Source organism: Austrofundulus limnaeus, unplaced genomic scaffold (genome assembly GCF_001266775.1).
Source record: "Austrofundulus limnaeus strain Quisiro unplaced genomic scaffold, Austrofundulus_limnaeus-1.0 Scaffold634, whole genome shotgun sequence".
In the NCBI taxonomy this organism is placed as follows: domain Eukaryota; kingdom Metazoa; phylum Chordata; class Actinopteri; order Cyprinodontiformes; family Rivulidae; genus Austrofundulus; species Austrofundulus limnaeus.
The window spans coordinates 128,658-144,736 of NW_013953036.1; the positions used below are offsets into that span (position 1 = coordinate 128,658).

At 39.7% G+C, this 16,079-nt stretch overlaps 1 protein-coding gene across 5 annotated transcripts in view; it reads left to right on the forward strand.

Moving 5' to 3' along the window:
• Nucleotides 1–308: 308 nt before the first annotated feature.
• Nucleotides 309–16,079, forward strand: part of shroom2b (shroom family member 2b) — a 27,938-nt gene continuing 12,167 nt past the window's right edge. For 2 of the 5 annotated variants that reach the window (XM_014027312.1, XM_014027317.1), the window contains exons 1-6: nt 7,385–7,500; nt 7,823–7,924; nt 8,298–8,315; nt 9,238–9,333; nt 9,410–11,618; nt 11,714–11,769. In XM_014027312.1, the coding sequence (XP_013882766.1) occupies nt 7,400–7,500; nt 7,823–7,924; nt 8,298–8,315; nt 9,238–9,333; nt 9,410–11,618; nt 11,714–11,769 (2,582 nt within the window). In that variant the 5' untranslated portion in view covers nt 7,385–7,399. Of the gene's footprint in view, nt 405–7,384; nt 7,501–7,822; nt 7,925–8,297; nt 8,316–9,237; nt 9,334–9,409; nt 11,619–11,713; nt 11,770–16,079 lie in introns of those variants that run through there. The other 3 variants (XM_014027314.1, XM_014027316.1, XM_014027315.1) reach the window with 3 other exon arrangements.

Below are 16,079 nucleotides of genomic sequence, written 5' to 3' on the forward strand. Positions count from 1 at the left end.
GAGCTGACCTTAGCTTTGCAGAGGGGACCGAGTCAGCATTAAGGGAAAGGTGCTCCGCTGAAACATTTCAACAACCTGCTGATGTGAAAACTCTTGACGAGGAGGGTTAGAGAGCAAACAACAGATTTGAAATGATATCAGAAATGTCCAAATTGAACACTTGATGTCATTATGTTTCTGTCAGAGCTCTCCCAGCCCAGAGGGCCACCCCTCTCATGTGCAGGAGGAGTGGTACAGTCCATGTTGCCTAGGTGAGTTGACACAGCTTATAGGCCATATCAGTAGAGCTCATTGTTTTTCAGGGGCTTTGGTTACTCTGAGCTAAGAGTGGGCGCTCTGGTCTGTTTGTCTTTCCACTCTCTGGACATGTTGCATTCTTAGAAGAGAAAGATTTTCACTGTCAGGTATTTCCTTGTTCCCTTCACCTTCTTTTCAGTTGTTCTATGTCTCTAATTCAGATATTTGGTTTCCCGGAGGTAAGATTGGATTAGAAAGAGGAGAATTAATAGGAAGCAGACAACAGGTTTTTGTTGTTGTAAAGCTGTGAGTAGGTTTCCAAAATGATCAGCTAAAAATTTAGATGAAAACATATCTTGTCATATTTCCTGGAGATCAGTTAAAATAAATTTAAACAAGTTCAAGTAAATCTGCTTAAATTATGCTTTGGTTTTAGTGTGTGTATGTGTGTTTGTGTTGCAGCTCTGCAAATCTGTTGATTCACAGACAAAAACATCTGATCTTTACTAAAGTGTTTTGTGAATCATTGGTATTAAGGATATATCTTTGCTTTTTTAAATAAAAATTTTAATTAATTTTAATTTTGTCCTTTTAAATAGTTCTGACTTTAGAAATATTTTTATCAAGACTACAAGGTTAGTTTTACATCTACATTTTATAGGCCTACTCTTTATACAAAGTGTAACTTGTTCTACTTATGTTCTCATATGGAAAAGTCCATTTGAACAAAAGAAAATGGCTCTTACACATGAAATGTATTGAGAAGAATTTAGCTAAATGTGCTTTCAATGAAAATCTATGCTTTTCTACTCTTTTTGTAAAAAAGTTTGTGGTATAAAATGAATGTTTATGGATGTTCATCACAGTTGTTTTTGCGCTTTATGAAGGTTTATCAGGGTTTTTTGTTACCCTCTATCCTTTCCCCCTTTTTTCCAAAGCATGCAGCGACACACCGATAAGCCCAGCTGCGATGACGTTGGCACTTTCTATTGTGTGCTTGAGTTTGAGCTCAGCAGGGCGACATCGGCCCCACAGGCTGCTGCTGCTGCTTGTTTGAGCTACTGCCTGCAAGTTGGTGAATCAGCAACATGTGCCACCACTGAGCTGCCTGAGAGGAGCTGGAATAAAAAAAGACTCATTCATTAAGGGCAATATGATTAAACAGAGTTTAAAAGAGTGCAATCATTGTACGAATGGTAATTTAATCTGCTCGGCCAAAAAATATAAATAAAAAATGGTCTCCACCTGGATTTAACTAACTGCTATGATGTGGGGTTGCTGCAGTTGTTCAGGTCTGTGGTCAGAGAATGAGGTCAGCTGACTACCTGAATAAACTGAATAATCAGGTTATTCCATTGATGGATTTTTCATTCACTGATGACACGGGCATGTCCAAGATAACAATTCATCAGGCTTGAATTGTGAAAAAGTGATTCGAGGAGCATGAGACATCATTTTCACACATGGATTGGCCATTTGATGGAGCACTTGTGGACATTAAAAGAAAACAATATCTGTTCATGTGGAGGAACAATTTGCTCTCTCTTTAAATGAGTGGGTTGGAGGAGGACTTTTGGTTCCCATTTAGGGACATTGAAAATGAAGAGCTTGTTGATTTTTTGGGGACTTTGATGCTGAACAGCCAGGCATGAAAACTACATAAGAAATTATGAACTTTAAGACCTCTGATGACAGAGAAAATAAATTGCATGACTTTGAGGATACTATTGATCCAGAAAATCAGTTCTACAATAAAATCAACAGTAGTTGTGACACTGATGAATAATTTAATGGTAATGTGATAATGGAATGTGCTTTATTTATCATCCACTTTAACAGTAGGAGTCTTTACAAAACTGAGAAACTTTACAAAGATCAAAGAATATTTATGTCAATTTAAAAATTTTAACGTAATTGCTGCATCTGAAACCTGGCTTGAGAAAGCCCATGGGAAGAGGTACCCATGTCTCCTCTTCAGGCTGTGCCCAGCCGGGCCCTGCCAGTGGGCATGAAGCCCCTGACAGCATAGCTCTTATGATCATTTGGACACTCAAACCTCTCCACCACAATAAGGTGGCAGCCCTTTAAAGTCCCATTTGTATTTTACACACCCTTCTTGCATTGGAGTTTTCCCTTATGCAAAGCAAAATAAATTATGATTTAATGAATAACAACCATCAGACAAGATAACAAATTATCAAACATGCAGTTTCAAAAACTGTAAACAAAGGGAAAATTAGATCATAAACGACATGCTTTAGGTATTTATTACATTCATGTAACAATGACCTATGTTTAAAAACTTGGTAAATATCAAATTATTGTGACATCTTCAAATCATCAATGGCTAAAATATAGTGGGTTTGGGTTAGGGTTACCTAACCCTACAGAGGTGACATCTCTTTAAAAAGTGTACATGTATTTAATTTTCGGAGCTGTCCAATTTGTCTGAGAAAGTTAACTTGTAAAAAGAAAAAGTAGATCACAAGACGGAAATACGTTTCTTGGAGACATTGGTTTTTTTTCATAAGTAGAGCCAGCCTCAGTAGAATGTTGCTGTCTCAGTATTCCAGTGTTCCAGTATGACTGAATACTTTAATTTTTTTTTCAATCTATGATGCATTTTCACCTCTCTGATGTACATCCAGGTAGCCAGCTGGGCCAGATGTGTTTTCGTTTTATATTACTGTCTTGAATGGAAATAGTCCAGCTCATTTTTCTTGAAAGCAGGATGTAGGGTGTTTGTAACAGATCCAATCTTTCCTATTTGGGCAGCACAATGACTTGATGATTAACATTGTCATCTCACAGCAAGAAGATCCTGTGTTCAATCACCTGGTTGGACCCAGGGTCTTAATGTATGAAAGATTATATATTCTGTGCTTTTGTGTTTGCATGGGTTTTCTGAAGACACTCTGCCTCCCTTGATAAGAGATCTGTGATCTCAGTGGGGTTTGCCTGTTTAAAGGTTGATAAATAATAAATCCATTGACAATAGAACCTCTGAGCTTTAGAAAAAGCACATTTGCATTTTCATTGTGCAGCAGCTTGTTTGGAAATAATGCAGCTCTCACATTCATCTGTCACATTGAATAAAGCAGGGGACACTGGTTTTAAGGAACAGCTTTTGATTTTATGCTGAAGTGCATGTCATGACAGATGCATTTTATTGGTTTAAATGTTTTTAAGAGTATGTGTGATGGATGTTAGGAAAGCTATACATTATATTCATTTGTTTTTGTTATTATCAGAGTGTTTTTTTCCAAAGTAAATTGTTTTTAATTTACAGTGTGGAAAAAAGTATTTAGTCAGCCACACTTGTTCAAATTCTCCCTCTTAAAAAGATGAGAGAGGCCTGTAGTCGACATCATAGTTAGACCTCAACGATAAGAGACAAAATGACAAAACATATCTAGAAAATCACATTGATTTTTTTGAGAATTTATTTGCAAAAAATGGTGGAAAAAAGTATTTGTTCAATAACAAAACTTAATATCAGTAGTCAGTACTTTGTTATATATCCTATATTGGCAATGACAGAGAACAAACATTTTCTGTAAGTCTTCACAAGGTTCTCACACACTGTTGCTGGTATGTTGGCCCATTCCTCCATGCAGATTTCCTCTAGAGCAGTGTTTCCCAAAGTTGGGGTCGGGACCCAAAGTGGGGTCCCGAAACATCAAGGTGGGGTCCTGAAAAGATTTTCTGAATTAATTATATTTTTGCCTTAGTTGTTACAAATAAGTGATGTTAGTGTATTTTAAATGGATAAATGCAATATAAAAAATATTGTTACTATACCCAAGTTTAGTTGACCTGATACAAATGTTTATCATCCAAAAATAGTTGGGGGCACAGGTCTCTGCTACTGTTATTTTGTGGGTCAAAAACTGAAAAGTTTGGGAACCACTGCACTTTGGTTCCCAAAGTTGGGCTTGGGACCCAATTATGGGTCATGAAGCACCTTGAATAATCTCCAGAAATCAATTTAAAGGGTAATAAAATAATTGCTGATGTAATTTTTTCCTTTAATTATTACAAAAACACAAAATAAGTAAAAATAAGTATTTATATTTGTGTACAAGCTGTTTAGATTGTCATAAAGCCTGCATTTTTAGGGTTATTAACAAAGTATGTGTACTCAGACCAGTAATATTTGGGGTCACAAGTTTTTTCCATGGATATTTTCTGGGTCAGAAGATAAAAAGTTTGGGAACCACTGCTCTAGAGCAGTGATGTTTTGGGGCTGTCGCTGGGCGACACAAACTTTCATCTCCCTCCAAAGATTTTCTATGGGGTTGAGATCTGGAGACTGGCTAGGCCACTCCAGGACCTTGAAATGCTTCTTACCAAGCCACTCATTCATTACCCTGATGTGCTTGGAATCATTGTCATGCTGAAAGACCCAGCCACGTTTAATCTTCAATGCGCTTGCTGATGGAAGGTTTGCACTCTAAATCTCACAATATATTCATTCTTCTCCATTCATTCTTTCATGTACATGGATCAGTTGTCCTGGTCTCTTTGCAGAGAAACAGTGCCAAAGCATGATGTGTCCACCCCCATGCTTCACAGTAGGTTTGGTGTTCTTTAGATGCAACTCAGCATTCACTCTCCTCCAAACATGACAAATTGTTTCTACCAAACAGTTCTACTTTGGTTTCATCTGACCGTATGACATTCTCCCAGTACTCTTCTGGAAATTCTAAATGCTCTCTTGCAAACTTCAGATGGGCCTGGATACGTACTTGCTTAAGCAGGATCTGAGTTCCTGGTGGTGTAGTGTGTTACTGACAGTGGCCTTTTTCACGTTAGTCCCAGCCTTCTGCAGGCCATTCACCAGGTCCCCCATGTGGTTCTGGGATTTTTSCTCACCGTTCTTGTGATCATTTTGACCCCACGGGCTGAGATCTTGCGTGGAGCCCCAGATCGAGGKAGRTTAGTWGTGGTCTTGTATGTCTTCCATTTTCTGATTATCGCTCCCACAGTTGATTTCTTCACACCAAGCTGCTTGCCTATTTCAGATTCAGTTTTCCCAGCCTGGTGCAGGTCTACAATTTTGTTTCTGGTGTCTTACACAGCTCTTTGGTCTTCACCACAGTAGAGTGTGACTGTTTGAGGTTGTGAACAGGTGTCTTTTATACTGATAAGTTCAAACAGGTGCCATTACTACAGGTAATGTGTGGAGGACAGAGGAGCCTCTCAAAGAAAAAGTTACAGATCTCTGAGAAACAGAAATCTTGCTTGTTTGTTATTGATCAAATACTTATTTTCCACCATAATTTGCAAATAAATTCTTAAAAAATCCAACAATGTGATTTTCCATCCATCCATCCATCCATCCATCCATCCATCCATCCATCCATCCATCCATCCATCCATCCATCTATACCCGTTTCTTCCCTTCAGGGTCACAGGGGTCACTGGTGTCCATATCTAGCAGTCAGTGCGAGGGGCGGGGTACACCCTGGACAGGTCACAAGTCCATCACAGGGCCTTTCTAGATATGTTTTCTCATTTTGTTTCTCATAGTTGAGGTCTAAATATGATGTCAATTACAGGCCTCTCATCTTTTTGAGTGGGAGAACTTGCACAATTGGTGGCTGACTAAATACTTTTTATCCCCACTATATAAGAGTTTAGAGTTTAATCTTTTGCCTCTCTCCCAGCAGAAGGAAGCTCGTGTGTGTGTGTGTGTGTGTGTGTGTGTGTGTGTGTGTGTGTGTGTGTGTGTGTGTGTGTGTGTGTGTGTGTGTGTGTATAGAGTTTCCCAGCAGAGTAAAGCAGACTACAGATGAGGGAGTGAATTTTCCCTCTTGGAAAATGCAAAAATAATTGTAACCTTGTAATGATTGTTCAGAGTGGTTTTACATATCTTTTTGCGAGTCATGCTTAATACAGTACAAGTTTTTGAATTTCAGCCCTGGACTTCTGTAAGATTATTATAAAATAATTTTCTTATCAGATTTTGCTTAACAATAGAAGACCTGCGGAAATCTGAGCGGAAAAAAATGCAAAAATGTCCAATTTTTCCTTGAGGGATTCTGCACACAAGAGAAACCAGAACACTCTGAAAAAATGCCGATGCAGTAAATTTACTTCCACTCAGCTGAAATGAATAAAGGTAACACATTTACTTTACATTTAAGTAAACATGTTTCTTTTACTCACTTCAGTTGAGAGTAACCAGATGACATAATTTTTGAAAGTACAGTAAATCCACTACATCTATATTTTGACGGATAGAAGGCGTCCCACTGTTTTTATGCTCTCAGACTCCTGGGAGAATGCCTGGTTGAATGTCTTCTGTCAAGCAAAGTTCCAACAAAGGAAAATACCTCCTCACATTCCTCTGAAAGAATGCAGCGTCTTTCTGTTGCCTGACAAGGTTAAAGTTGAAACAGGGGCAGGTACACTTTCATCTGATGGAGTTATTTCACTCCTTTGTTCCACCTAAACTTTGACAGTTTGTATCAAAAGCTTGAAACATTAAAAAAATACTTTTAAACTTTTTTATGATTTAAAGTTAAATGTTGTAAGGAGATTATGATTGTTGTAGGTTTTTTCTTCTTACTCCTGTTATCCAACAAACATGCATCTAAATTTTCTTTAAAAAAAACTGTTGGCTAAGGTCCATCAGGGATGTGACATGGCCTCCTGCTTTTATTTTTTGAAATACCTTAATTATACAAAGGAGACACAGTACAGAAAAGTAGAACTGTAGCCTTTAGCACTGAATACTACGTATTATAAAATAAATACTTATGATTTGGTCCAAATTAAAGTAAGATTTCATACTTTAGATTTGTTTGCATAAATCTCTTGTTTGAAATAAATCTCATCAACTCTGCATTTCTTTCTGTTTCTGTTTGATACTGAGAGTGCAAGATCTTCCTTTCACGGTCAGGGGTGTATGTGTGTATGTGTGTGTGTGTGTGTGTGGGGGGGGGGGGGGGGGCACTGGTGCCACGGGTGCCCATATCCAGCAGTCTCTGTGCGAGGGGTGGGGTACACAGGTCGCAAGTCCATCACAAGGCCACATAGAGACAGACAAGACAACCAACCATTCACTCACTCAGTCACGGACAATTTAGAGCTATTAATTAACCCGACAGTCATGTTTTTGGTCTGTGAGAGGAAGCCAGAGAAAGCTCACCCATGAATGGACAAAACATTGCAAACTCTTCCCAGAAAGATCCCCAGGCTGGTATTCAGTCCAGCGACCTTCTTGCTGAGAGGCATCAGCTTAAGCTTTAAAAGCTTGTAAGTCCACTCTTTTCTTTAGAATTAAAAAAAAAATCTTAGTTGATAAGCAAAATGTCTTTACAGAAACAAAGTCCAATTAACTTGTTTTTGGAAGCTCAAGGAGTAGAAAATTACAGACAACATTGCTTAAAACTGCATTTCATTACTGATCAAATTCTGCTTTGTTTTTCAGATTTGTAGGTTTTATTTTACTGATTTACACTGCATAAAACTGAACTGACTGTGTGATTCTACGATCTTCTCATCTTATGTCATCGGTTGATGCCAACATCTCTTGCTCCTTTTTTCTTTTCTTCCTTCTTCACTTGCTGCATATCAGGGCTAAAATGGTTGACGTTGTTTCACCACAAACAATACCATCAGAAAATGAGGTTCACATAGCAAGGAGCTTCCTCACCAAGATTTTACGAAGCTCTATGAGGTATCACTTTGTTAGCCTGCTGTTAACTGGTAACTCTGGTGTCATCACGTGATTGCTGGACAAGTTGTGCTTTGTGTTTCCATATAGTATGTTGGTGTGCTGTGTTAGTTGTTAAAATTACATGGTTCTGTAATTTGCATATTAGTGATGCATTTTCAGTTAATCTTATCTGAATTTCTTTTGAGACAAACTATTTATAAAGTGATTTTTTTAGTCTCACAGAACTCCTTTTTTCAGCTGCAGTTACTTCTCAGCTTCTTTATGTTTGTGTTTTTCATCGCATTATTCTTTATATTTAAAAAATGCTAAATGAACACATATTGTACAATCTGTTAAAATGTGTCATTCTTTTCCTTTTCAACATGCTGTCCAGGAAAAACCACTTCAGGGGGTACGTTTACACTTGGTTTGAGACAAATGATCTTAAGATTTTTAATATACCATTGCAGTATTATTATTCAGGCATGATATTTAACTACATCTTCTGGTCAGAATATCTTCTAAACCATTTATAAGGTTTCGTTGCATCCCTGACTAGAACTAAAATTTAGTTTTTTTTCTCGTTCTGCTGCAAAATCTATTGATGTTTAGAAATTTATTAAACCATCTGTTTTTGAATTGTATATTCAAAAGAGAAAAGGTATAAAATACTATTTTATTTTAATACTTTTAGAAGGTTTTCATTACAATCATTTAAGTCATGAGTTCCAAAGAAAAAAAACAAGGTTGTTCATCATGCAGTTTAACATCACTTAAAATCTTATTGCTAGGATATAATCCAGAGTTTTCCTTTTGGTGATAAGCAAATATTCATCAGGCCTTTTAGATTTACTAGTGTTGTCAATTAAGTTGATCCTTTTGTGGGAAAACATTAGTGGTTTTGTTTTAAAACTCTCAAATTTTATCCAGTATTCTTCCTTTCCTTTTTTTTTTTTGTAAAGTTTGAAAGGATTTCTGTTTTAAAGGGTTCATTGTTCCTTCTAGTGTCTCTAAAACATCATTTCTTGCATTTTTAATGATTGTTGAGTTAAAATTTTTACTTAAATGGGTTGTTTGTCGTAAGTATTTTATCAGCCAATTCTAAAAGTATTATGTGGCCCAAAACAAATTCTAAAATATTGAACTTGTAAAGATGATGGATAAATTTGAGTTTATCTTTGATATTTGATGTAACTTTTCATCATCCAATAAATGAGGCTCTTTAAAGGAGAACTGTTGAACTCAGTTGGCTTATACCATTTTGTGAATATTCTGAAAAAGCTTTGATGTCAAACGCGTCCCAGTTGTGTAAATGTTGTTTCTCTGCTTCTCAGGAAAAATGATCCAGGCTTGCGGCCTCATTCCTGGCATGCTTCCAAGCTGACAGAAGAAGCCGGGTGTGAAGCCACTCCAGCAAAACATGACGCAAGGTGAGCCTTTTAGGCTAAGCTGTCTTTTTGTCTACATAAAAATCATGCGGCTACCAAAATAATATTTTGTTAATAGGCCAAAAGAGTCATCTCCTCAAGGAGACCAGAGGACCCAGTCAACAGATCGAAGCTCAGTGAACAATATGGAGAGGTTTGAACATTTCTCCAATCCTTTCTCTCCAGGTCAGCTTGCCCCACATAAATATGTTGGCAGTGCTGACCAGCTGCATGGCTCAGGAGGCAAGAGAAATGCAGGGTTCAGCTGCTTCTCCAGCAGCTCCAGCCCTACTGTTCACAGCTCCAGCATGTCTGTTAGGAAGGGTACAAGTGCTGAAAACATTTTCTTTAAGGGCCTTCAGAGTGAAGAATTTCAGCAGAGTGAGAGGCACAGGTACCTGCAGCCAGCTCTTGGGAATGGAGGCTGGGAGGAGTCACAGTTCGAGGAGCAGCCTGCATCTCAGGTTTCCAATGCAGGGAGACCCAGTGTTGGCCCAGTGAGGCAGGTACCAGAGAAGAAAAGGTCCCAGTCACCTCCTCCCCCTCCCCCTCCCCTCCGCAGTGATAGCTTTGCCGCCACAAAGGTGTTCCCTTATTCTGAAGGGCCGTCAGCTCCAACAAAGAATCAAGGCCGATGTTTTGAAAAACTGACAGAAAACAAACAAAACTGCCTTAGATTTCAGAACCACAACCAACTGCACCCCAACAAACTCTTCTCCTTGTCCAGCAGTGACATTAGCCAGTCTCATTACACCCAACTACCTGCTCACCTGAGGCAATGCAGCGATGAAAGTCCTTTCCACCTGCAGACCAGGACTGCTCCTCCCACAAAGACACAAAGTGTTGGAAGCTACTATCGCAGCCTTCAAGATCTGCCCACCAATGCTTTTAGTCACAAACAGGTTCGCCACTCCACAGCATTTATGGCAGCCTGTGCTCCAAACACAAGTCCAGAGAGTGAGGGACACAGCAGATATTATGGTCTGGCAGGTAAACATCCAGTCCTGTTCATTGAGCATATGGCCAGGCAGAGCAAATCACATGGTTGGAGGGGGGAGACAGAGAAACCCTTTTGGGTGAACAGCAGTGAAGTAGGTTTCTCAAGTTTACTAAAGACAAACTTTAAAGCGAAGTACCCTGGACTCCAGTCCCAGATACCCCACAGTGAAAATAAAGAGCACAATGCCAGTTCACATGCAGGGAATGGTCTTCACTATGAAAACCAGACCTATGAAGATTCTATTCAAAGCCACAGCCAAGAAGATTCACTAAAGGGATACTTTGATATGAAAAGGTTATATCCAACAAATCAGAATAATGATCATAAGCTTAGTTTTTCAAGACTCCAAGACCCTTGGATACCTCAAGAAGACCACAGAATATCTCCCCTAAAAACTCCACTTTTGCACTCCTTGACCCAAGAGAGCAGGAGTCTAGTCGAGAAGCAATCGGCAGCTTTAACAACGTCAGTTATGTCCATCGAGGAGGTTGGTGATACCATGACCACTAGCAGTGGAAAATTAAATCGTCGCAGTGACCGTTATGCCACCACCCTTCGTAAAGAGATCCAGCAGAAGAGAGCACAGCTGCAGAAGAGTCGCAGTGCTGCAACCCTAACTCATGAGGCAGAGGACAAGGATGTAAATGAGTGGAGATTCGCAGAGGCTTCCTCAAATACCTACAAGGATAATTTAAAGGAGGCACAAGCAAGGGTCCTCCAGGCCACCTCCTTCCAAAGACGAGACCTTGAGCCCCTGGGTCCAGAGGGATCAATTCTCAAAGCATCCAATGAACACATTAAAGGACATAAACGGTTCCACCCAGCCAAAAGGACACACTCCTTCTCAGAGCCTGATAAAATTGACAAAGTAGGAGTGGAAGAAAAATCCCAAACCATCTTGGATTCAGAAAGGAAATTCTCTGAGACCAAAACAACACTTTCCAGGCCTGTGATGCAGTTAGCTCCTGGTCCAAACCTGAGCACAAATCTTGATGAATCAAACAAACCAAAAGAGATATCTCCCTCCAGTGATCCTGAGGAAACTCACCAAACCACAGACCCCAACCATCTAAGTCCTTGGCATAAACAGGTCTTACTGGAGCAACAGAGGTTGGGGACCTTTGCTGAGTACCAGGCCACATGGAGCAAGCAGAAGAAGCCATCAGACGCCAAAACACAAGGAAGATATCACTCAGCGGAGAACATCCTTGATGCAAGTGAAGATGAGAAGGCCATCTGTGTCCATGAGAGGTCCAGATCTTCACCTTCTGCAGATTTTTATGCACAGGTGACCAGATTCATATTTTCAAAATGACTGGATGAACCAGTAATAATGTTTTACCAACCTATTAATGCTTTTTGATTCTATTACGTTTCTTGCAGAATATTCACTCTCAGTGGATAGATCCTGAGGAACAGCCAAGCAGTTTAACCTCCAGGTGTGATATACATTTTGATGGTGCGAAAGATGAAGCCCTAAAAAATAGCCTGAATATATATTTTATTACTCAAAAAATAAAACAAAAAATAAATGAAACAAGATAGAACTCAACACCAACTTTTACTGATGTACCTTGTCACCAATCAGTAGTGACCAACTGTTAGCAGTTATGTTGGAATCATCACGGGCCTTAATTATTTAAATAATCTCATGAGGTGAACAGATGGTTGGACGGAGGGGCTAAAATGATCTCAGGTCTCAGAGGGACCTTATGGGGGAGTTAGCTTAGTGCCTGAAAAGAGACAAATTAGCAGATTTTATGCAAAACAGATGACTTCCAGTAGAGATTGGACCATGACTCTAATGGTGCGTTCACACCGAACGCGATTTCAGCGTCAGGAGCAGCAGGTTTACATACAAAGTCTATGGTGGACGCGCTTCAAGCAGCGTCGGGAAGTTCTGCGGCGCCTCAAGCGCGATTAGAGCAGCGCGATTTGGACGATTTGGACGATCTGAGCGTTCGACGCTCAGATCGTCCAAATCGTCCAAATCGCTGAAGTTGGGAAATCTGAACTTTTGCAGCTCGACGCGCAGCGTCAACCAATCAGAGAGACTCCACTGTGTGACGTAGTGACATATTTCCCGACGGGACAGTTTACTGAATGATGTCCACTAACCTGAAACAGACAGAGCTCCTGCTCTTTAGCTGAAATGAGTGCTGCAGTCGTGTCCTGATCCGCACCAATGCGTGGCAGCGACTCATCAGACTGAAAAAATAGTCCTGAAAGCGAGCTGTGAGCCTCTTCTCTGAACTATCTGGTGAATTAATTATGAATTAATTATCTGATGAACGTGACACGTTCTGGCTGTCTGTAAATAAAGCAAAGCCACTTCCTCGTCCGACATTAAACAGCCCCACAGAGGAGGGAGGGGCGGGGCGGCTGTCGCCGTGCAGCGCAGCTGTCCTGCGTCTGACCTCAAAGTGCACAAGCTTCAAACTTCAGCGTTGGCTGCGATTTTGACACTGAAATCGCGTTCGGTGTGAACGCACCATAAGAGAGTTATTTTTAGATCCTGAGGTTACACGTCTATTAAATATCATAATTCCAGGTCGTAGCATGACTTCTGCCTGGATTTACGATGTTCTGAGTTCACAAACGACTCTGTTTACTTTGGCTAATATTTGTAACTACCTCACACCCCAAAAATTGGACTTTATTTCTGTGACGGGGTGGATTAGATTAGGATCATCAACCATAGCGAATTGCATGCAGATTGGCTGAAATATTTGGAATTTAGAGTTTACTGTGTGATGTCAAATTAGGCCACACACCCCCAAAATTGGACTGCATTCCCATAGTAGGATCAACCATAGTGACTTGGGTGCAGATTGACTCAAATACTGTATGTTGAATTTAGAGCCAAACATATCCACGTCGTGATGTGTAATTTGGCCATGCCCCCTTCCAAAATTTGACTGCATTTCTGTAGTGGAGTGTATTAGGATTGACTGTTGCGATCTGGGTGCAGATTGGCTGAAGTTTGTGGATTTTAGAGCCAAACTTATGCCAACGGGGGTGATGTCTGACTTCGCCACACTGCCACGGCCATGCCTTTTAACTAAATGGTTTTTGTGCCAGAAAGCAAGTGAGATCAAGTTCTTATCTGTGTTCTGATACAAGTAGTTTCTGATTAGGTCAAAAGGGTCAGAGATGGAGCTTTCCAAGCCAAAAAAAGGTCACTTCCTGTTTTCAGAGGGCAGGGCTTTGATGATGTCATATGACCACATGGTATGGTCAGGCATGCAACACAGATGACTCATATCAAGTTTGTTGTATTTTAGCCTTTCTATGTGAAAGTTACAGCTTTCTGAACTTGTAATGGACGGACGGACGGATGGATGGAAGGGAAACATTTCTTAGTCCCCTGCCTCGACAACGGGGGAAAATAAGAGCTGCAAACTTCGAGCATGCTCTTTTTCAAGAGAATAATGAAATAGCTGATCGTTGCTGTTTTTATGCTTCCTAGAGTATTTGTAATACACTGCTCTTGACTTCAGTTTCTTCATAATATTCTGTCATGAAAATTAAGAAATACTTTTTTTCATACGTAAAGAAAGCAGATATAGAGCAGAGTCCTCAGTTTGAATCTCTTTTGGAGCTCTTCTGTGTGACTTCAGGTGTGACTGGGAGTGTGGATGTTTGTCTGTTTGTCTGATGGACTGGAGCTCTGTCTAGGTGTCCCCTGCCTTCACCTAAAGGCAGCTGGGAAAGGCTCCAGCCCCAACCCTGATCCTGATAAGGAACAAGGATAGAATGGATGGAGGACTTTTCTTTATAGCAGGAAACAGACATTTACTTTAAAAAACATTATTTATTTTATGCTAATCTGAATTACTTTGGTGTGTTTTTAAAATGTATCTAATAGTTTTGTAGGAATGAACATTTTTGTAAGGTTTATTCAAAATAAACCTGTTTCTTAGTACTTCTCTAACATGTTTTAAAGAAAATATTATCAGTAAGATTTTCAAATCATGCTCTGTTTCTAATAATTGTCTTTGTACTCTAACTGTTGTATAAAAGACAACACTTTTTAATTATCAAAACCTATCAAAAAAACTTCAGTAACTATCAAAAAACAGAGAGAGAAGATGAGAGAAGAGCACTCAGCTCTGTTTTGAGAGTCCTGTGCATGTGGACTAACGGCAGCTGCTTCCGCCTGGATTTACTGTGTTCTGAGTTCACAAACGACTCTGGTACTTTGGTTACTGTAGCTGCACTGCTGATCAGAGGGACTCGCAGGCACCCGGTCGCAAGCGGGGTCTGTGTTGGTGATCCTTGCTTTAATATATGAGTAATTACATTGATAAGGTAACCATGCTGTGGCCACATCTGGAAATAAAAAAGTACCTTTCAAATTTCTGCATCAGTGCAATGTGAAAAAAAAAATAGTTGGGACAGTTTTCATTGTGCGTCACACCACACATGCGAACATGTCTTGCTATCTTTGTGAGGACTACACACACACACACACAGCGCTTATATGGAGCTAAATTGGGGCCATAAGTTTTGTTAAAAAAACTTTGAAACTGAAAAAAGAGATTTAAAACTGAAACTGAAAAAAAATTTGAGAAACTGGAAAAGTTTCAAACATCTTGTCTTTTCAGTTTCAACTATTTTTTTTCTGTTTCAAATTATTTTGTTCAGTTTCAAACTTATTTTTTTCAGTTTCAAACTTATGGCCTTGATTTGGCGTGGGGGGCGGGGCGGAGCCTCGGATGACTGGTGCGGAATCATGATTGACAGCTCAACACAGGCTGGACAGGCTGTTGCATTCAGGAATCACCTGCTTCAAATGGAATGTTGTCAGTCTATTAAAAGGCCATTATTAGATGTTATCAGTTCCAAACTGTCTACAGACTGTCCTTCCTTTACCTCTTAGTAGGTTGGAAGGCACTTATCAATCATTTGTATGCCTGATAATATGCATTCAGACTTAGTAGGTTTGGCTACTATCCCTGGACGCTGAGCCCAAGCGGTCTGCCTGACTCGCTTTGACCGGGGGGAGGTTCTCGATCTGCGGCATGGAGATCTAAGCTGTAGACGGTGGTCACCCCAGACATTGCTAACAGTTGATAACAGGCAGTGGAGTTTTCCGGGTCTGCTCAGACATGTTTCAAACTTTAATCAGCTGAACTCTGTAAGTAATTAACTCCACATACAGCGAGTAAAATAAATATTGAACACGTCACCATTTTTCTCAGTAAATATATTACTAGAGGTGCTAATGACATGAAATTTTCACCAGATGGTAACAATCCAAATGATTCATACATACAAAGAAATCAAACCATAAATGTCCAGAAATGAAGTTATTTATAATAATGTGGAATTGCACAGGGAAAAAGTATTGAACATGCTTATTGAAATTTATCTAATACTTTGTACAAAAGCCTTTGTTGGTAATGACAGCTTCAAGTCGCCTCCTGTACTAGTGGCATGCATTGCTCAGGTGTGATTTTGGCCCATTCTTCCACACAGTCTTAAAAATCTTGAAGGTTTCGTGGACCTCTTCTTTTAACTCTGATCTTTAGTTCTTTCCATAGATTTTCTGTTGGATTCAGGTCAGGTGATTGGCTGGGCTATTCAAGGCGCTTTTTTTTCTTTCTCTGAAACCAAGTGAGAGTTTCCTTGGCTTTGTGTTTGGGCTCATTGTCTTGCTGAAATGTCCAGCCACGTTTCATCTTCATCATCCTGGTAGATGAAAGCAGATTTTTATAAAGAATGTCTCTGTACATTTTTCCACTCA